Source organism: Athene cunicularia, assembly GCF_003259725.1.
Source record: "Athene cunicularia isolate RWA chromosome 3 unlocalized genomic scaffold, athCun1 chr3_part1, whole genome shotgun sequence".
NCBI classification, from domain to species: Eukaryota; Metazoa; Chordata; class Aves; order Strigiformes; family Strigidae; genus Athene; species Athene cunicularia.
The window spans coordinates 124265977-124288656 of NW_020799097.1; the positions used below are offsets into that span (position 1 = coordinate 124265977).

The 22680-nt window shown below is 41.7% G+C and overlaps 1 protein-coding gene across 2 annotated transcripts in view; it reads right to left on the bottom strand.

The window, feature by feature from the left end:
* Positions 1–747: 747 nt before the first annotated feature.
* SHLD1 (shieldin complex subunit 1) overlaps positions 748–22680 on the bottom strand; it is a 49330-nt gene continuing 27397 nt past the window's right edge. For both annotated transcript variants that reach the window (XM_026846388.1, XM_026846387.1), the window contains exon 4: positions 748–1451. In XM_026846388.1, coding sequence (XP_026702189.1) covers positions 931–1451 — 521 coding nt within the window. In that variant the 3' untranslated portion in view covers positions 748–930. The remainder of the gene's footprint in view (positions 1452–22680) is intronic.

Here is a 22680-nt window from a genome sequence, read left to right on the forward strand (position 1 = left end):
CTCAGACCTTATGATAGCAGAAATCAGCAGAAGCTAATGGGTAGGAAGAGAGCTGGAGAAAGCAGCACTGCCCCTACAGAACCAGCCAAGTGACCCACAGTCTTGGGCACACTGATATGTGAGCTATGCATTTCCTAGGCACTCTGCATGTGACAGCAGGCAGCTATCAGGGCAGCTGGCACCAACTTTGCAGCTTCCCTATGGGCACCTCTGCAGAGCCCACACTCATGAATCTATTTCATCTTGCTCTTAAACCACCTCATATAGATAGGAAAAAAAATCACCAGGCTGCTCAGCTGGTGTGTTTAAAATGTTGGAAACATCACTAAGCTTTTTTTTCCCTTTTTTTATCTCTCCTGTTAAAAAAAAACCCTGATCAGAAGCCATATTTCCTGTCGCTCTCATGCACACACGTGCTTTTTCTGTCAAAAAGGCTCACCCGCATTGTACCTATAATCTATGGGATCATATGTCTGCACACATAGCTACTTGGCACACCCATAGAGGCAGAGGCAGTAGCACAGTAGCAGTCAGGTACAGAACAAAATTTTAAATTTCCTCCCCCAGGTCTGGGGCACACTGTGCCAAGCTCGCTCAATCAGAGTCAACAGCATCTGGACATCCATGCCTGAACAGGGGTTGAATTTGGGCTGGGTTTAGCTGGGCTAGGGATGTAAGTCAATTTAAAAGCCTGGTAAGTGTAAATCATCGTGTCTGATGTCCCAGCAACAGCCACTGTAACACCACAGATGCTCTTTATGCGGTGCTGCCCTGCAGAGGCCAAGGTGGCAAGGCCTGCTCCAGATGAACCTCTCCACAGAATATGTGGTGGTGAAGGTGGTGCTAAGAGGAACAGTGTCTTCTCAAGAAAGTTACTTCTTTTCAGAGTGAAAGCAAAGCTCCAATGATGGAAACAAACCAGCGTCTTGATCACTTCTCATGTGAAGCGTCAGGGCTCTGTTCTGTCCATGTTTGTTTCAAGAGGAATCGCAGGACATCATCTGAGAGTCCAGGTGTTCTCTTTCTGTATTGCAACATGACTTCTTCTTCAGCTGGCTTTGAAAAACAAGCAGTAGGGGGGTGGTTTGGCAAGATCTTACACCCATCTCTGTTCAAGATCACCTGAGCCATTTGCAGGCAACGCGACACATATTTTGTTCCATCCTGGTTTGCTAGCTCTGAAAGCTTCTGTGACAGACATCGTGATGCAGCCTCATAGGTGGGGTCCATCCTGTCTGGCTGTTTTTTGCAATACATTTTGTAGAAGCCATCAAGAGATTTCCTGATGCTGGTATCTTCTGCACTATCTTGTTCATACATCCATGACAGCACAGCGTTGTTAGGTTCAGTCGGCTCACACGGCCCTGCTTTTGGATAACATCTCACATTTGCTTCCTCAGAGCCTCCAGCAGAAAAGCTTGAAGGAACTGCAGAGGGTAAAGTGCTCTCTCCTGCAAGCACAAGATCAATGAAACTCATTAGTCACCAGGTCATCACTGTGGCAAATTCTTTTTTTTGAACCCCTCACCACAGCCTGGAAAACAGGCTCTGTGCAGGAGAGAGTTAAGTACTGCTTTAAACTTGGCTGGACTGTCAGAGGGGCTTGCTGCATAGATTCATATAAGATGGGCTGGATTTGGGGATCTCAACAGTTGTTTCAGCCTCAACCCTCTGCAGTGACTGAACCTACCTGGTGCTATGGACCTCCTGGCTCCTCTCAGTCATACTTTCAAAGAGATGGAAATTGGGATCTGCTGCTGCTGGAGATGACAGCTGACCCACAGGGAAGCCTAGCTTGCAGCTGAAGCAGTTCTGCCTCTCAATTTTCCCCCTTCATCCTCAGGTCTAATCCTTCCCTTTTCATAGTTCTCAATTTTAATTCTACAGCACAATGTGCAGTGCTGTCCTCCAGCTTTCAGCCAGATCTAGAGCCTCCAAACCAACACTGTTACAGTGACTGCACAGAGTTTGGGAATGGAACCTTCAAAAGGAGACCCTGTGCTTCCTGTGAAGTCCCATTTTTGCAGCCCAGCTGCACTAAACAGTGTCCCCACATCCTGCATTAATTTTTAAAGATAAAATTTATGTGAAGGCTGAGGACTCATTCTTGCCTAGCTCTTATCCTCTCTCCTTGCTGACCCACATCCCTGGACAACAGTCAGGACTGTGATTCTCTTCTGCTCCGATGCAATCAAGGGGGCTGCTTTGTACTTGCACATAACTAATCTAGCATCAGCACAGAGACACCTGGCAATGACATGACTAGCACGATCAGCAAGCCACACACAGCTTCTAGTAGGAAAAGACTCCATAAAGAGAACATGAATTGGGCTCTGGTACCTATAGAGTGCCTCTAACTGCAACCTCATCTCTAGGCCTGCCATGCCAGCCTATTTGCCAAGCACCTGAGTCACCAACAAGAAAATTTTCCAGGGCTTAGACAGATTGCACAGCTGTTATCTGCAAGTTACATAAGCAGGATGCAGGGAGACAGAAAACAGCTTTGTCTTTTCTTATTCTGTGAAAGATGGAAGCAGAGCACAGTTCTTCATTTTGTTAAGAGACCATGTTCAAAGGGAAATTCAGTGCAGTGGCAGAAGACTGTTCTTTCCCACCCAGTACACAATGAGCTACCCTCCCCTTCCTGAGTGGTCAGAGATTCATTAAAATGAAATGAGGGTGTCTGATCAGCCATACTGTACATTGCCTCTTTCTTCCTCCCCCTACTTTCTATCTTTGATCTTTCTTTTCCATTTCACTTCCTCTCTGATTCTAGAATTTTAAATACAACTTTTCCTCCTCTTGCAATGTGTCGTTTCCAATACAGTACAAAGAAAAGCTGAGTGACCTCCTTTTAACATTGATATATGCCATCAGAGTAGCAGATCAGAGTTAATTAAAGAGAACAGGTCCATTTTGCCTCAATAATCTCTCAGCCTTGGTGCCTACATTAAGTCAGAATTGAAGCCTCATGCATCTCCGATAATTCAATCAAGCGGCACTTACACTCTGACTCCTGTGCCAATGCAAACCTCTGTGCCATGCTGTCATCTTGCTACTTCTTACACGCAGCTCACAGCCGTATTTTATAAAAGAGCAGCAGCTGCCTTCAGCTACAAATCTCAACCCTACATGATCTAGGCAGCACAAAATCCTGTTGGTTTCATAGTGTCATCTTTACAATGCTGTTCTGCCCTTTTGTGATCTTAGATTGGATATTAGGAGAAATTTCTTAACCGAAAGGGTTGTCAACCACAGGAACAGGCTGCCCAGGGAAGTGGTTGAGTCACCATCCCTGGAGGTATATAAAACATGCGTATATGTGGCACTTATGGAAGCGGTTTAGCAGTGGACTTGGCAGCATGAGGTTTACAATGAGACTCAATGATCTTAAAGGCCTTTTCCAACTTAAATGATTCTACTCTATTCTATTCTCTTGTATTATAAGCCAGTATGATCTCTAAAGCAGTTATCCTCTGTTGAAGCACAATCCCCCAAACAAGTGACCAATAAGTATTTCAAGGGTATACTTTGGGGGTTTGATTATTCAAAAAGTACTCCATTATATTATTGGGAGAACAGCTTTCTTTCAGTAACTGATTCAAATTGATGTACCTCTCCTTTTCAACAGTAGACCTGACCCTCTCAGTGGATTAGTTTTCCAGCAGAGCCTTCTTAAGACACGAAAAGTTAGACACAGAATTCCCAGAACCAATCTATATCCCACGAAGTTGCAACTTTCCTCAGCTTTCCTGACAACTTCCCAATACCTTCTCAAACTATGTGCTAAGACTGTTCTTTGCAAATACACTCAAACCTTTTCTTCCCTAAAATACATCAGTCGAGGTAGAGGTCCTTCGTTGACATCCTCTAAAAAGCTGATACTGCTGTTGTAATGCATAAATTTCCTGAATGATTTATGAATCACAGGGCACAAGCCCAGTGGCTGGATGCCTGCAGGGTCCAGAAAGAGCTTGTCAGCTGGGGCACACATACAGCACACAAGCACGCCATGTAGGCCAGCAAACGTGCTGCTAAAGGCAAAGGCAGCATTAAATTAATCAATCCCTTTCCCTCTCCATGCACCTGCACTCCCTGAGAAAGACAGGATTCTCTAATAACACGCAGCAGTGTTGCTTCAAAGTTTAGACCTCTCTGACCAGCTCTCAGCAGCAGGAAAAATGTAGTTTTGTAAACTCTTTATCCTTCCATGGCAAATTTAACAACACAGTTGTCACACACCTTTGTTCTGGCTTGGCCCAGCACCCACAGAAGTCAATGAAAAGATGAGCAGGGCTGAAAACTCATGCTCCATTCACCTGCAATGAAGTTTCATCACCACAGAATCTGGCTCAAATTATTTTTAGCTGTTTTCACTCATTTATACTACCAAGTGTGTTAAAGGGGGAAAAAAACAACAAAAAAAGCCCCAAAAACGTGAAGCAGGTCATTACTCATGTCTTGATTTCATGCTCACATGATGGATGATCATCAGTAAGAATGTATATTATTTCATCTGCGCCTCCACTCCATGCTAATTGAAGTTTTGCATTTGCTGCTTATTAGTAAAAGACCTGGGGGCTGATAAAAGGATATTCTTTGTGTTTATAAACCTGCTGATGAAAATTTAAAGTCTCCATCTGGTACAAGCACATAACCCTACCGCCTGAAGCACATAACCAAATCCTGCTTTGGACTTGGGCCACTTTTGGTGATGCAACAACTCTGCAATACTATTATTTGCACTTCTACAAAAGCAGCTCACATAGTGGTTTGAGTCTCCATATAACTGTGTTCAAGCACATGCAGTCAGAGTGTAAAATAAGACATCCCTCAAACAGCAGGGCTTTCTTCAGGATTTCTGGGTGAAGAAATCCCGCCCAGTTCAGGTGGGCAGTGATCCCTGCAGCTGCTGGTGCTTCACTAGAGCTAATGTTGTGATCTCTGCCTCTGTCCCTCGCAGGGGCTTAGCTGGATGCCAGCAGCTGCTAATTCTCTAGTTATATCTGTAGCTGGGTTTTTCCAAGCTTCTTGCCCTCTCCCACATCACCTGACTGCCTCCCAGGAACCCTGCATGTAGGACGTGCGATTCCCCTCCTGCCCCATACACAAAGGTCCATCCTGTTATGAGGGTCTATGAGATTTATACTGCAGATCTGAGCATGGGAGAGCTAAACCACAGTGTTTTGTCATCAGCAGTTCTGTGAAAAGGGCAATTACATCACTTGTTTTAGGGCAGGAATCATTTGTTTAGGAATGACTCATCCCTGACACAGATGGAGCTTGAGACCAAGCCCACCAAAATGAATGCCAATCCCATACCCACCCCAGAGCTGCTCTGGTGCTCTTGGGTGTTAGACACTACTGGAGCAGCCACATTCAACAAGGGCTGCAAGCCCTGTCTCTAAATGGTTCAAGTCCTTGACCCCTTTCAGCCATTTGATTGACCACATATTGTGGATGGATAACTTGGAGCAAGGGCTGAATTTCGCTGGGTGCCTCTATTGTGCCACCCTGAAGAACCAAGAAAGCTATGAGACTGAGAAAAGCAAGTTGTTGGGGTTTTTTTCTTAACTAAGTTAATCTGGAGACATACAAATTGCCCTTATGTTCTCAGTACTGACTGAAGGTCAACCAGATGTTGGTTACATGATGCTAGAGCACATCCCTGTTGTAAAGTCAATGATAGGACTGTTATCCAGAGTATCTCAGAGTGACAGAGATTGTTTAGATATTCAAGACTGAGATGGTGTACTGTGAAAACACATGTCTGCTTCTTGCTACAGCCATCCTGCCAGCTGCAAAGGCCCAAAGAGACCATTAGGATCAGCTTGTCTGAAGAAATGTCCCTGAACAAAGATTACCAGAGAACTGAGCAACACAACAGTGGAAAGGAAAAACAAAGGAAAGGAGAGAGATACATGAGAGAGAAACTCTATCCCTGGGTGAGACAATCCCAAAAGTCACCAATATTTTACTCACTCTCGCTGGGAGTAGATGGGGCTCAGCATAACTGAATATAGCTATTTTTTCAGAGTAGCTGAAGAGCAGAAGCAGGAGACATGTTCTAGCTGGGGAGACAAACTCCAGCTATGGACTCCCATGTCAGAGCTTAAACTACTGCCTTGCCCAAAGTATCACCATGATTTTATGCTAAGTTCGACCTGCAAGAGACCACAGATACTGCCTCTTGGCACATCGCAGTTAATTGCTGTTCCTAAACTTTTCCTCAAAGAAGACAGAAGACTATCCTCTGTCGGCCACAAAATGAGCCACTCTTGCCCTGGACACCTCACCTGCCCTGGACACTGCCACCTTTACTTCAGTGTGCTCTTTCTACCCATGAGTCTTCTCCCCACCATGACTTTTTACAGTTAAAGTCAACACATTCTTGACTTCCATGGGCAATGATGAGTCATACAAGAAGGACAAAAGTTAACAGTTGTTTCGGTTGATGGTACACATTAAAAAAGGGCCATTTAGAAGGTCTCACAGATTGTACCTGGAGTGAAAGCAATCATCTGCAAATAAAAAAGGGTCCCCAATTTTGCAGTTGCTATTAAGTGATAAGACAAGTGAACACAGCTGTCAACCCTGAGGGTTGCTACAGCTCTCTCACCACTCCTAGAAAATTTCTTCTTGCCTCTCCATCAGACATGTCCATATGGCATGGGAAAACTCAAGCAGAGGTGATAGTGTTTGGGCTTGAGCAAAGCTCCCAACTGACAGCAAATCTGTGCCAAACCACATCATTTGGGGGACACATCTATCTGCACAGAAAGCAATAACGGGTCCCATGTCACAGCAGAACTCCCTACATGCCCACGCACCTTACAACTACATATGTTGAGCACTTGAGACAGCTAATGCAGAGAAAACCATCTTTTATTTTTCTTTCTATGTAGTCAGTTTTCAGTGGGAGTGCACGTATCATCATGGTAATGCAACTCCACTCTGCTCTGAAAATAAAGAAGAAACTGAAGGAGAATTGAGCAGGAGCTCATTATACCCCAATCTCACATAGCACCTTAGCCTGCTAATAACTGCATACCGGAGTGTTCAGGCATTGCAAAGCTAGATATTCTGGGACCAAATCCTATGGCACTTACGTGCATTAATAAAATTTCCATTGATTACAAAAGTTAAAAACACGTGTGAATTACTGATTACATCCCTTTACATGAACTGGAATATATTTGCATTGTACAACTGACATTACCAAAATTGGAAAAGCACCGAAAAACCAAGCATCATTCTGCTAGGTGCTGTACAAACACTTATCACTTTGCGTAAATCACAGATCCTAAAGCCTTTCTTGTACAGTATTGCAGAATTATGGTAGAGTTCACAATTTTTTGCACACATCTCTACCTAGCAGAAAACAGCTGTTTTCTTCTTGCATCTTTGTCTGGGAAACCTTCCAACATTGAAAACAAAGGAAAAAGAGCATTTTCAATTACATTATCATTCAAAAATAATGTTGTAAGCAGAGAAAATTTGTTCCTTGTGGGTATTTAAATTGTGAACTGAAAGTGAAAATAAGAATATAATAAACCTTGCTACTTTGCTGTCTCCCTGATGCCTTCTCATGTCATAATATGCAGTAGCTCACAACACAGTATCTGTGAGACTCTGCTTTACACATGACAGAACTAGGTATATTCTTCATCCATCAGCCCACAGAAGAGGCACATGTCACTGTGTCTGATTGCTGAGGAGCCGGCCAGGAGCTCTGCAAATGCTGGCTGCTCTGTTAGGAGACCTGGAGGAGGTGAGTGTGGGAGGGTGGGTGAAAGGCAGCAAGAAGGGAAGGAAGAGGCTGGAGGAATTTGGGGTATGGAGTAGAAAAGGCAGTGATGGAGGAATAGCACTGGGTATAGTCCAGTACTGAGTCATGCTCCCTGCTTTTTTTCTTCTACTTGCTGCACGTTTGTGGTGTGAAAAGTTGGGGGGAACCTTAATTCATGTGTGGTAAGATGTATTCTGTTATTCTGGGGAAGCAGTTATTCTGGGGAAGCATGAACCCTTCCTTTTCTGTCCAACTCCCTTAGGAATTTGAAATTCAGGAAAAATAAAAAGCCTGGCAAACGGTAAAGTGCTTCTGAAATGTAATAAGCAGGCACTGCACATCCCCCTAGACACTCTTCCAAATGTCACAATTGGTAATAAGCTCTGCCCTGCTCCAAAAGTCCACCGCTGATGCTGATGCTGCACCATCCTTTTATGACAGCTGGAAAACTCAGCCAAATGTAATCCTTCAGAGACTGCACTAGTTAAACACACTGGATTTAATAAACAACAGTGTAAGTCAGCTACAATATGAACTCCTTAATTATTACTTAATAATTAATGCTCTTTATTTGCTGAAAGCCAAGAGATAAGCACCGCTGTCAACTGACAAACCTGCTCCGAAGCAACCAGGCCCCACAGTCTAGGGCCACAGGTACAGGCAGAAGCATCATCATCATCATAAACACCATCACTTGCAGCTGTGCCCCAGGAGCCTGCTGCTGACATATCCTCCCTCAGCCAGGCCTCAGAGCAATAGCCGTTGGACGCAACTGTCTGTGAACAGCTGCTGTAAGTGCAACAGCACAGAGGAACATCCCTCATTGCAAAGATCCCAGGTATTCTGAAGAGATGGGCAGGAACATAACTGGGGTGCGTGAGATTATATTTTTACAAGGCAAGTTCTTGCCTTGGAGCTCATCACCATTCTAAAAATAGAAACAGCAAAGCTAAGAACTCTTCAAATACGTATATTTAGAGTGGTTTAATTTGCATGATTCTGTAGACAGTAAAAACCCCTATTTGTCTCGAATTGTGATTTTAGAAAAGCTTCTTAAGGTCTAAGGTTAAAAACTCTATCAAGAGTAACCTTTCTCTGGAATATAAATAATAAAAAAGCCTGTGTATGTAGCTGGACCCATTAACTGTCAATTAAAGTTATTATCCAGCTGACGAGGGTATCAAGGGGCTATTAAACTGCAGCTATCTGCTGCTTTTCTATTACATATACAGTCTTGAGAACTGACAGCCAGACTTACCTTGTCTATGTAACACCAATTTCCAAAAAGAAACTCTGACAAGGATTCTTAAGCTAATTGCTCAGGTTCCAATTAGGCAATAGGAGAATGCAGGGAAGTGACTGCAAGAACAGCACCATGCATGGTGATATACAGACACAGCAGTGCTGTGCTAGACCACCCTCTCAGCCACAGCAAAACACCCCAATGGGCTTTCAATCTCTGACAGACAGGATCCCCAAGCCAAGCCTCTGACTTCTCTGTAGGTGAAAGTAAAAACCATCCTCTCATGTCAAGTCCCTTACTCACCAAGATCACAGCATTACTCTGCCCACAGTGAGGATTCACACCATTTGAGTCAAGTTTGACTCCTTTCCTCCTGTGAGCAGTCAGAAGCCTTTTATTAAAAAGGTAACTTTTTCCTTCTTTTAATCAGTAACTTTCAGTATTGCTTTTCTATACATGGAAGGCTCTAATTTAGACTCAGATCATATTTGTCTTTAATGTCATTCTATTTCAGAATAAAAGCAAAAGTCTGATGCTTGAAACCAGTGAGAAACAATTCTGTCTGCCTGATTTTCACTGCTTAAGATCTGTAAAGAATTTTATGAAAACTGGGGTTTGTGCTTTATGGTGCCTGAAGGAGCTTTCTCGCTTTATTCACATTGCACAGCTAAAGCAAATGGTAGTTGTTTCCTTTCATATTTTTTTTCTGCCTAAAAATGATAAATTCCAGTCTTCTCTATTCTCCTTTTTTCCAGCTGACTCTATAGAGTCAGGTCTTCATGAACTGTTACTTTTCTGACATAAGAATTTCCCAAAGTACCCTAATCAACTAAAAGGGAAGGAATTTTCATTCAGCCCCTGGATTTAATCACTAGCTAGTTAACTCCAGAATTTGGAAAAGGATTTACTATACCCACTTCTTTAGCTAAGAGCTGAGAAAGTTCTTTGGGAGCCTGAGTGATCCAAGGAGACCTCTGGAAGAGACAAAGAGGGACCGATGAAAGAAAACATTTCTCATAGTTCTAAGGTAAAAGACGAGCAGGGAAAAATCCTTCCTGCTTCTGACAAGACACACAAAGGAAAGGTAATGTACTTCTAGTCATTCTGCAGATGTAGACATGCAGAATTGATGAATCTGTGAGCTGAAATTAAAAGAGGACTTGAACATCTATCTAAATGACAATTAGTGATCATAGACAAGTCTAGCAAAAAAAATCTGGAAAAGTTATTAAATCCCACTCTTGAGGGCTTTAACAAATCCTCTGCTAGAGGCAAGAATGTGGCCCAACAAGCAGCACATTGTATGCTGTGGAGACCCGTTTTGGAGGATGGGGATGAAATAAAGAGAAGGAAACTGCCTCTTATTTTGAAATATTCAGTAATGGCCACTGCCAGTGACAGGAAGCAATTCTAGATTACAAGTATTACTAAGTAAGATAATATCACTATATTTGCAAGTATTAAAAAGAAAACAAAACCCAAACCAATATCCTTTCTTGATAAATTAAGTATTTTGTCTTTCAGTCACACATTTTCAGTACTCAAGAGAATTGACAATCTTCAGCTGATGCTTTTGGCAAGAATAAGAATAAGCAGACAGGTCTCACTGGGGATCAGCAGCTCAAATTTCAACATTAGTTTACAAAAATTCTACCTTCTGCATCTCCTTGCAGAGTAACATGCATGACAGTTTGCCTGGAAAAAACAGAATATGATGCTGTACATACAGCTAAAATAGAAGGAGAAGAGCATGTAATGACAGGATTTATTGAGTAAGAAGAACAGACTAGAAGACCAAAATAGATAAAATTTAGCAAAATATTTGCTTTATTACGGATTTGCTTTATCATTTGCTTTATTACAGGTTTGGGGGATTGTTTGGTGTACACTGCCTGCCCCTGCATTACAACACTTGAAAGTCAAATTCATTACAGTGTTAGTGCCTACAAACATACGAACAGTTTACATCGCAGAGATTCACATACATTTTCAGCTCTGCTTCCAACTAGCTATGCACAGCTGTGGACACAAGAACATGAGAATCATAGGCAGAAAGGCAGTTTCTAGACAAGAAAATACTGGAAAGAAAGATATTTTTTAATCATCCTTCTTGAATTGTAGATAAAATTATACTACTTGTCAATACTTTTTAGCAAGAGAGTTATGACCTATAATACTATCATTAGCCATCTTCATGGGAGGCCCTGCAATTTGGAGGCCTGAATCCTGATGTGGAATTGAGGCCTGGGAACAACAGGGCACCTGCTGTAAAACAGCTGCTGTGAGGAAGAGAAAACGCTCTAGAAACTGTGGAAGTTGAAAACTGAGTCAGATAAGCCGAATGAAAGCAGAGGTTGATTTAAATATAACTTCCACCCAACTCTTTACCCCCTCCAACCTGCACACTTGTATGTGTCTTAGTCAAATGCATTGTGTTAGTTTGTTCAACTTTCTACCAATGTATTATTTAGGTTCAGATCCGAAATCAGTGAATTGATTTAGAGAAGTGCTGAATACACAGAGGCTCTCACCAAATTTAAAAGAAGCCATAGAGATTTTAGTTGTTTTGAAGACAGTGTCATCTAAGCTTTAGCTGTACTAATGCTTCAGCAACAGATCACTCCAAGTTGTACAACAGAAAAACAAGAGAGGTACCTTTTGGTTCTCAGATTTTATGGTGCGGATCTTTCATTTTTGTCCAAGACCAAAAGCATGAGTGTCAGAATACCATAAGAAACGCTTACAGATTAACTGTTTCTCTAGATGTGACAGAAATAGCTGAATATGTGTAGTCTGGCCTTTTCATATCAAAGTTCTTTAGTCAGGATTGATCTTTCACTAAGAACAATGGAGGAACACTTGCAGAGGTGGTTTCCTGAATCTACTTGCAATAAGATGATTCTAAAAATGTGCTTCTGTCTGTGACATGATCCTGAAAATACTGCATGTCAGAGAAGCACAGAAAGGCTTGCACTTCTTTTAGAAGTAGAAAAAACCCTACAAAGATATAATCTTTAAAAGCATAGGCAACTAGCAGGTACAAAGGTAAAGAAATCTACTACTAATTCTGGTGAAGATTTGAAGGTAGAGTGAGGCATTTTCTCAGTCTCCTTTCAGGCCTGACATGGCTGCACACATGGTACAGGCTGTGCAGAGGTAGTCAGCCCAGAGTGCCCTGGCACAAGAAGAGTAGACCTAGGGCTCTGTCCTCTCCTCAGCCCTACCGTGTGGGATGTGGAATCACACAGCTTGGGGCTGTTTTTTTCTGCAATGCCAGAGGAAGCTTGTGCATCAGATATTGATCAAGAATGAAAAAACAGATTCAAAAATAAGAATGGAAGCAAGATAACAATCTTCACCTATCAGCCTTCAACAGGCTAATAAATGAAACAACCTCATACTGAAGAAACCAGAAAGTCAGATATATCAAACAGTAATCAAGGACATTTTCAAGAGACAGAAAATGCAATTTCAAAAGAATACAATGAAAAGCAAGATAAACAAGTTTAATAACTTGGAGGTATTTGTTCATCACTAGTCTGTGACATTTTGGCCTGCCACTTTAAAAGTATACTGAATAAACATTTGAGCCATCTAGTTTTGCTGCAGTATTACTTGAAATCAAGTAATGAGCAGAAAGATTATTGGACCAGAATGACAGGCACACTTACAGACCATTCACAAATGCCGGAGGCTTGAGAACCACAAGAGCTTTTTCTTAATTATCTACATGCTGGTTTAGGAATCACTGAAAATCTCTTCCATCAGAACCAGCTTGATAGAAAATTAGGTTTTGAACAGAAGTGTTTTGCCGTCTAATCAGTCAGCTTTCGGCAGGAATTGATGTGTTGCTAATAAACTACGCACATGAAAACTGAAATCAGAAATGTTTATCACATAAGAAATGCATTGGGAGTGAATCCTCAGGCCCTTAATGAGCTGCATTCACCTGCCAAGGTTTTCTCAGGTGGTGTGGTTGTGGGACTCTGTACGCCTCTGAATGGACTGAAAAAAACAGAAGGGCAGAGCAGAAAGTCCTTAAAAAGGAGTATGACTTTAAAAGCTAAAAAAGGAAAATAATCACTGAGCAAGCAACTACAGCAGTCTTCATTCCTACTTTCTCACTTTGTCCTCTCAGCCAGTCATGAGAAAGGCTTGGCAATGCAGGCATTTCCCTGCTATAATTCAGCTTTGCCCTTGAAGGCCAAACTTTAAAAGGTTTCAGTCACTCTAGATTTTTTTGCATCCCTTTAGCTGGCTGCATAGCATATTAGTCCTGCTTTTTAAGAAATTCTCTTAGCCCTGAGCAGATCTGGGTGCACTCAAACCTCTTAATTCTGCCCCAAACCAAACATTTCACCTGAATGATTAGGAGATATAATTCTGGGTAAACTATGAAGGCCAGTGAGAGCCCAAATCCTGTTTAAAAAGCAAACAAAACAAACATCCGTGTCGCCATCCCATATTATTACGCACTGCAATTCTGCACCAGGATGGCTCTGATGTCAAGCTGCACAGACTTTATCAGGCAAGAGTGTGTGTGTGAACCACTTGCTTGGACAGTTTTTCAGTAACGCCTTCAACTACTGACGAACTGTGGTTAGTGGTAGTTACTGCAACCACATAACGTTTGTTCACCACACTTTTATAACATAGATGTTTTTAAGCCACACAAGAGATACTAAGACCTTGCATTACCACATGTAACTTGAAAACATTTTGTGACATTCACAAATACTTGTGAAAGTTAATTTGTTCCTGCAAAACAAGGCAAATAAAATGACTGATAAGCCAGAGAAAGTTAGGGCAATTCAAATGTTCCTGTATTAAAGGAAATGTTTTTCACTCACCTTAGGCCATGAGATTGCCTAACTGAAAATACCTATTTCATTCAAAAATAATTACACAAGTAGCAAGGTAGGGAAAAACATAAAACTCCTTTTAAAAGCAGGAGAGTTAGGGTTTACTGCAGAGATCTATATACACTGTAACGTGTGTTTTTCATAATCCATCTGATATTTGCATGTGTAAATATTTGCACCATTTACAAATAGTAAAGGACAACACCCTGACTATTTTTCAAGGTGATCTGAGAGCATTCGGATGACTTTCAACAGAGTAGTAAGATGAATTATGATCATGTTTGTTCAGAATTTGTTCTCTGAATACAGGCCAGAGAGACTCTAGAAACAGACAGACACTCAGATATTGGGAAACACCAGTAAGTTCAGAATTTGTAGCTTATTGACCAGGCTCTTAAAATTCCCTGGCTCTTTTTTCAAGTGTGAAGCAACCAATGTTACGGGGGCATTTAGCAATTCCCATTGCTCTTTTGTCATCTGAATGAGAACACAGGTCTCCACATGCAACTTCCCCTCTCTCCAAAACATCAGAGGGGAAAAAAAGACAAGAAATTAAACTATGAAAATAAACATGCATAAAGCTGAACAAACAGGCAGTCAATACATAAAACAGTGGTTTGAGTCCTGACAACCAGGAGCTGCAGCACAGGTGCTAAATGCACAAAAACTATGTTCCTAAAACCAACATACAAACTAAAACCAACCCAGCTCTCTGGACATGTGACCAGCTTTCGGCACCAGTAATCCCCAATCAGATGGCTTTAGAGGTATCCTTGGACTAGTGATAGGGATTCTTTAAGAAACAACAAATTGCTTCAGTATGGTGGCCTTGCTCAAAGTTGGGTGTCTTTGACTTTGATCTCAACCAGTGAAAATACCTTAGCATCTTGACTTTGGACATCCATTTTAAAGAGCAGGGGGAGGGAGAGCATGCTTGTGAATACTGCTCTACTTGTTGAGAAAGGCTTGCTGGCCCATGTGATAAAATAATCTGAAAAGAAGACATGTTTTGGAATGAGTCTACACTGAAATGGAAGGTAGAGGTGTATATAAATTAAACCCCATCAGGGTGGTATTTAGTTACTTTTGGTACTCTGGGAGCCAGTTAACTAGACAAGGTGAAAAAGCCATAAAAGTGGAACATCTTGCTGAAATGTGGGGCAAAACAGTTACAGAAGCCTGAAAACTTGGTTTAATTAACAAAATAGCTTCACATCCATGGAACTCATAATTTCTAGGTAAGCAGCACCAACCCAGGCCCTAAAATCCTTCAGGGATTCTCTGGGAGCAGGTAAGTTTTCCAGACCCACATGCACGGCCTGAACTGCTGGACCACTTCTCAGTGATGGACAAAAGAGGGTTAGCACCATCTAAAAATTTGGCATGATAGGGCTGTGCAAATTTTGCTGGAACATTTCAGATTTTGCTACTTGTAGTCAAATTACCATGTGGCTAAAATGAATACAGAAAATTAAAGATAATTTTGATCAAACTGTGAAATTCACACATTCTGGCAATGGAAATAGCTGCCAACTTCAGCTATCAAATCTTTTTCAGACAGGTGTTTGAACAATGGAAGTTCATGCATGTTTTAGAATAACATTTCCTCTTCTTATAAAAATATCAGTGAATTAAAGACAGGTCACTACTGAGTAGCACTCCTGGCAAACATCAATATAAACATAATTAATAATATTAATCATATTAATATAGCCATTCACCGATTCAAAGTAAAAGGCAAGTACTTATCAAAATGAATGCCTTAGTATTGGACATTTTTATCCAGTGATAAAATTGGACACATATAACATGTCTATGATATAAAACAGATCCTTAACAGTGAAGGTAGATTCAATTTTTTAAATAAAATGGGAAGTTTACCACCATTCAATTTCCCATATCTAGGCTGGAGATATTCCTGAGAGCTGTGTTCTAGTACAAGCTAAAGTCTCCCAGCTCTTATTTGAGATTGGCTAGTGGGGTGGGATTTGACAGTCCAGATAATTTAGCTGATCATACACTCAAGTAATTTTATTTTAATTTTTTTAATCTCAAAATTTTATGATCAGTTTAAGAATTTTGTTTAAAGGGCCTAAAGAAAACAATTCAAACAGATTGGATTCTGTGACTGTAGTAAATACATCTGTTTTATTTATAAATAAAGCAGGGAATTCTGAAACAAAGACTTCAGTGAACATTTTCAGCTCAAGTTTTGGGATTCATTTTCACAGGCTACTCAACAGGGTTTTTTTAGATCAAATGTGGACATTTGATGATGGATTGATTACATTACATGAGGATGTAAGTAATTACTTTTTATTCCACTACCTTGACAACTTGCTTCTTTAATCTCTTTTTCTCATAAACCATCCTCAAAACCCCAGTACCCTCTTAAGGGAGGACACTGCTGCAGAGTGTACATATAGACACTTGTGCCTCTTAAAGAAGGTGTAGCTACAGATGTAACAGCGTACCAGAAAATCCTTATATCCAAGAAAGACTTGGACTTGAACATTATTAACTTACAAATAAGATGAGTAGGTGCATTTCACATAAATTAAGTCAGGAATAGCTGTCAGAAAATAAAATTGACATCAGGGGATCCTCAGCTCTTAAGTTTTAAAACCTCTGCAATCATAGTGCTAGCGTCCTTCATTTCCTCCACTCTACTAACAAATCCACTTTCCACTTTCACATTCTACTTTCTCTTGGTCACATTCACTGCTGAAGGTTAATCGTGACTCTTAAGACAACAGGAGCCGTATCTGACACTTCCTTTAGCTGGAAAAATGTTTAATGCATTAAGGGCACCAAAAAGGCTCGTGTCCTTGAGTGAGCAACTGAATCAAGATAAAATAAAGGTCACTGAGAATTAAAATAAAACAAATACCTGTCTGTCTGCACAGAAGCTCAGTTGTGCCCTTAGTGCCCCGGCCCCATAGCAACTGTTGCTAATTCTTTACAACAAAAGTCTAGTCTAATGTGCTGCAGCACAGACTTGAAAGAATTTGGAGATTAAGCTATTCAAACAAAGGTGAAGACAAAAGGTGCATTTTAGTGATAGCAGCACTTGTGATCTAATGCCAACATGTAAGAAACAGCAAACAAAGAGAAGCCATCCTGAAGAAGGCAGGTGAGATCAATCATAGGGTGTGATCCTGTTCTGTTCAAACATAACTGCATCATCACTGCCAGTACTACAGAGTTTAAAAGAACTTGGGTTTTTTGCTTTTTCTTTTTTTTTTTTTTTTAAAAAAAACCCTCCAGCACGACAAGGAAGGAGGCACAGGAGAAGTTATTTAAATCCACTCCTGATCAACAAAACACTGACACTACAGGGAGCATGTAGGCAGTCTGAAGACAACAAAGGAGTAGTCTGTCCTGTAGGAGCAGGGATTGTGCAAAGGAGGAAGAGAGACTTAAAATGGTTGCTACCTTGCAGAGAGGCTTGGCAGAAATGATGGCATCAGACAGTGCTACCTCCTTTCAAAGCCTCACTCTTTGTGGCAGTTTTCACATTGTGTGGTCAAATGCGTGATAAGCGTTCCCATGGTTAAACCAGCACACGCATGGGCTGCAAAGCTTGCCTGGTCCAGGCTCCAGGGAAGCCTTCGGAACAGAAAATAGGTTCACCACAGCACTGTCCATGTGCTCCCTGGCAGCTTCGATCAGGGGAGAAAGCAAGCTCCACCGCTCTGGACCATGAGGGAAGCAGTGATCTCTCTCCAGTCTGCTCAAGTCATTTCAGCATGGAGGGGTAAGATTTATTCCCCCAGGAAACCACAGTGTGATACTAAGCCATACCGATGGACTTGGTAAATCACACTGAGGAAAATCTCAAGTGGAAATCCCAGAGTGGAAGTCTGCTGGGAATTTCAGATGTGCTTCTAGGAATTAGATACCATCATCAGTAGCTGCTTTCTAATGTCCACTGCCCATCTCAGTGGGGTGCTCTCTACCCACATGCTCCTAGACACTGCACAAGTGTCTCACTGTGTCTGAGATCAGACTTCCAACAGAGATTTTCACAGAGCACCACAAGGGTAGTAGCAGTGTTTATTTTCTCAACTACATTATAGATTTCTTCCTCGTGTTGCAGAAAACAAATTTAAAGAAAATTTTAAAATAAATGCAAACAATGTCAGTTCTTCTGTCTGTACAAAAAGCCCTAAGCTTTCTAAATGTAATTTATGTGAGAGGAGACAAAAGGATTTTAAACTCTTTAGCAAAAAACAGCCCAAGGAAACAAAGGTGATTGAAAAGAAATTTCATCCTGGCTACAGGTAAATTATATTACAAACAGTTGTCCAACAGGAACACTTTGGACTGTGATATATATCAAAATAAATTTAATCACCCTTAAAAATCAGAGATTCTGTAAATTTACCTAAAAAAAAGGAGATGAGCTTTTAATTGTTTTCACTGCAGACACAAACAAAAGACACTGATTAACTTAAGGGGCTCAAGAGAGGTAATTATTTTGCAGCAGATGCATCTGTAAGAGCAATTCTGTGACAGCTCCAGATTTAATCTGTTTTTGTTTTATGAAGACCATCTGCACAAATTATTTTTTCCCTTAGATTTTAGGTTTTCAGACGAACTCTGCTCAGACAGAATGCAAAACTCAATTACAGCGCAGTGTCAGGACCTCCTCTTGCTAGAGATACATACTACAGACTAAGTTTAATGAAAGCTCCCTAGCTGAAAACAGAGTTTAATTTCCTTTTTTTTTTTTTTTTAAAAAAAAAAGTATCACACTCCCTAGTTTTGTAAAAATATTAAAAAGATGATGGAAAACAGATGAACAGATTACTGAGCACATATGAAATGGAGAATATTTTAAAAGTTTTTGCCTGGAAACAAACTAAGATTTTTTTTTAAATAAAACATTCTCTTACAGATAAAGTGCTGTTTCATTCTGTAATATTACCCAAAGAGCAGAATCACAGAATCATCTAAGTTGGAAAAGACCTTGAAGATCATCTAGTCCAACCATTAACTTCACACTGACTGTTCCCAACTCCACCATATCCCTCAGTGCTGGGTCAACCCGACTCTTAAACTCCTCCAGGGATGAGGACTCCATCACTTCCCAAGGAATCCAATTCCAATGCCCAACAACCCCTTCTGGAAAGAAATACTTCCTAATATCCAGTCCAAACCTTCCTTGGCGCAACTTGAGGCCATTAAATCTTGTCCTATCACTTACTATTTGGTTAAAGAGACTCACCCCCCCCTCTCTGCACCCTCCTTTCAGGTAATAGCTATAGAGGGCAATGAGGTCTCCCCTCAGCTCCAGACTAAACCCCCCAAGTTCCCTCAGCCGCTCCCCATCAGACCTGTGCTCCAGACCCTGCACCAGCTCTGTTGCCCTTCTCTGGACACGCTTGAGTCATTCCATGTCCTTTTTGTAGCGAGGGAGGGGCTCAAAACTGAACAGAGTCATCAAGGTGCGGCTTCACCAGTGCCAAGTACAGGGGTAACTGTCCCTGCTGGCCACGCTATTGCTAATACAAGCCAGGATGCCACTGGCCTTCTTGGCCACCTGGGCACACTGCTGGCCCCTGTTCAGCCGGCTGTCAATCAACACCCCCAAGTCCCTCTCTGACGAAGTGTGGATCAGCACAGACTTCAGGGCACTACTCTAGCCCATCCTAGCCTGGGTCTCAAGTCTTTCCCCAGCAGCCACTAGATTTTGCAATGCTCCCACACTGGCCACCTTGGCAGCAGGACTGGGCTGGGGGTTTCTTCTGATAAGAGTAAAGCAGGCTGCACTGATGAGCTGGCAAAGAGATGCGGAGACACAGAGGTCAGCATAAAGCATTCATTACAGGTTAAGTCATCAGACAGGGCTGCAAACTAAAGCCTCCAAAACACCGCCTCAAGTTTCCTCCCCTGGATCACTGGCCTCACAAACTCTTTAACTGAAATGGCCAGCTGCAACCCAACAGGCCAGTTAGCTGTCACACTAACAAGTCATCTGGCAGAGCACTTACTCCCCTCAAATTGCTGCCTCTGACCTGGACCGTGCTAAGATTTTTCTGTTCTCAGTGTACTCCATGCTGCATTTCACATGGTGCAACACCGTGCCCCAGCTCACCAGCACCTGTTTCACTACGGACCATTACACCAGTTCAGGGTGATATGGCTGGCTTTGACACTGGGTAGATCCACAAGCAACTCAAAGCCCCCAAGGTGCAGGGAGCACTTCAGTACCAAACCAAGGGACTGGCCTTAGCATCAGCACAAGAGTCGACTATGAAGAAAACAGTCTTAGAGAGCATAATCTGGTTGAGTCTCCAGAAAAGCAGAGGAATCCTTCTTTGGACAGCTTTCCCACAGATAATTTTAAGCCAAAACCTATTTGCCTTCACCATTATTTTAAAGGTAAGGTGCAAGGTTCAAGGCAGGGCAGGTCAGGGCACATTGTTTTCAGCAGTTTTGACAAACAAAAGCATCAGCTGTGTGTAACCACCCTTCCCAAAAGCATTATCGGCTGCTTCTGAGAAACCTATTCATTTCCCAGGCAAGGCTGAAACTCTTCTCCAAGCACCCATACCCATGCCCCTCCACCAGCACTCATCTGACACGTATTTAGAGTTTGGAGCTCCACACAGATAGGAAAAGTGCAGTAGGTTTTATTTATTCAAATTAATTGACTGAATGAACTATATCATCCATGTCGAGTCTTCTCTAATGGGCACTGAGAAGTATGATTTCAGGACACATCCAGGGAGTAAGACATCATACAATATGAAGTGATCAGCACTCACTTCCATGCTCTCCTTTGGACGCACACACTCCACAGGGTGTCACATGCTTTACGTCACCCAGCCCTAAGAATACTCTTTGTGTCAAAGTATAGCTAAGGTACAACAGATGGTTTATTTCATCTCCCTTCATCTTAGTGTTTTGCCTTTAAGCAGGACTTAATGTGCACCAAAGCACATTTGGGGCAGTGATATTTTTCAAAGACTGCACTGAGCTTTAGGGAATATTCGCATGAATGTTAATGAAACCAGAGACAATCCCACAATTCCTCCCAGAGAAAAAACAAAGATGGTTTTGGGCAAAGTGTTACAGAAAAGGACAAAGCAAGAGTTAAATGAGCATAGTCACATAAATGACTCTGTTCTAACAGATGCAGAACTGAGAACATTGACCTCTTCTCCAGGTTACTAACAGCAACAAGAAGAGGCAGGGACAACTATATTAAAATTTCAGTGAGTTATCACCAACCAGATGTCGTTCTAGATACCATTTAAGTTCCACAAGTAGTTTAGCTCTTCCCTAATCAGTTATGTTCTGCAATAACATGCAGTAATGTTAACAACCTATCTGGTGAGACCAAGCAGCACCCAGATGCATGGTAATGGTGATATTCCAACCCTGAGAAGAGGAAACAGAGACCAAAGTGTGCTACTTGGCACACTATCTCCTTTCCCATTTTGGTTCCTCTCACTGTTGCAACTTTACTATCAAAGCAACCTGCCACAAATAAGTGCACCTTCCAGGTGCATTATTCCACAATAACTGGACTCCAGGTAAAGCATTCTAGGCAGATGAGCGTTTGGAGTACTGAGTTAACAGGTCATATTCCCAATAACATGCATTTTATAGTCCCTATGGTGTTTGTTCTCATAGCATTACTCCTCCTTGTCTCCATCTAAGTTTCAAGCAACAGGCCATTTCCGTTGATCATTCATTAATCACTAGAGCAAGAGCAATTAGGGATACTATGGTGTCCAGAAAGAAGTAAAAAACACAGGAACACATTGGTTCCTCAGAGAGGAGCAGAAACAACTGTTTTCAAATTGGCAGCAAACCGTGTTTTGCAAAAGGAAAACCCTAGACACTATCAGATGTAACAGCTTCCAAACCAGCAGTGAAGCCTGCTTACTTTCTCATGCAATAATCAAGGGAGGGAACCAGATTACTGCAACAAATCAATAACTTGCCAGCTGAGAAAAGCTATGGAGATCTGAGAGGTGAAGAGAAAGTTATTGCCTGTCAAGGCTTCAAAAAGCTTGGAAGATTCTGAGTAAATCCCTTCACTGAGGCTGCCAAACCAAACCAAGGTTCCCATTTTCTCTCAAATTTGGCCACCCCACTGTTTTGCAGTCACTCTGGTCTTACTAATAGCTACTCCAAGATGCCACAGGAATTGAGATAAGCAGGATCTTGAGGCACGTAGAATTAGAATATTTCTAAGGAGGTCCCTACCTGCAGCAGTACAGCTCTGTAATAATGCATTCCTTTCCACAGCTTCGCTGCAAAGATAATTTGGCTAAGTTTGATCACTACACATTCATTTAGTACCAGTTTGGAAATGCAAATCTAGTTTTAGCGCACGGCTGAGAAAAGGTGAACTGGCAGGAAAGACTCCTGCTAGATCACTTCAGAAGGAATTCCTTCTGAAATCATCTTATCCTTAAGAAGTGGTTAGACACATTTGTTGCTTTTTTAACAGGAGGACTGAGAGCAGGAAAACTCTTGCTATGATCCCAGAAAGCACAGACTGCAACACTTCAATGCAAACGCAGTTAGACATTGCCATCTAGAAACACCACAGTGGTTTTTTTCTATGGTACAGGGAGGAAGATTTTGGCAAACTAAGGATGTAACAAAGCAGGTTACTAGTCTGAAGTATTAAAATCAGCCACATGTAAGGTGGATTATTGCTTGAAAGATACCATTAGGTTTTATATCACTCATTCTATAACCAGCTCTTCAGCATACTATAGAGATAGCAGTCGATTAATCCATAATTTAACAGGAAGGTTCAT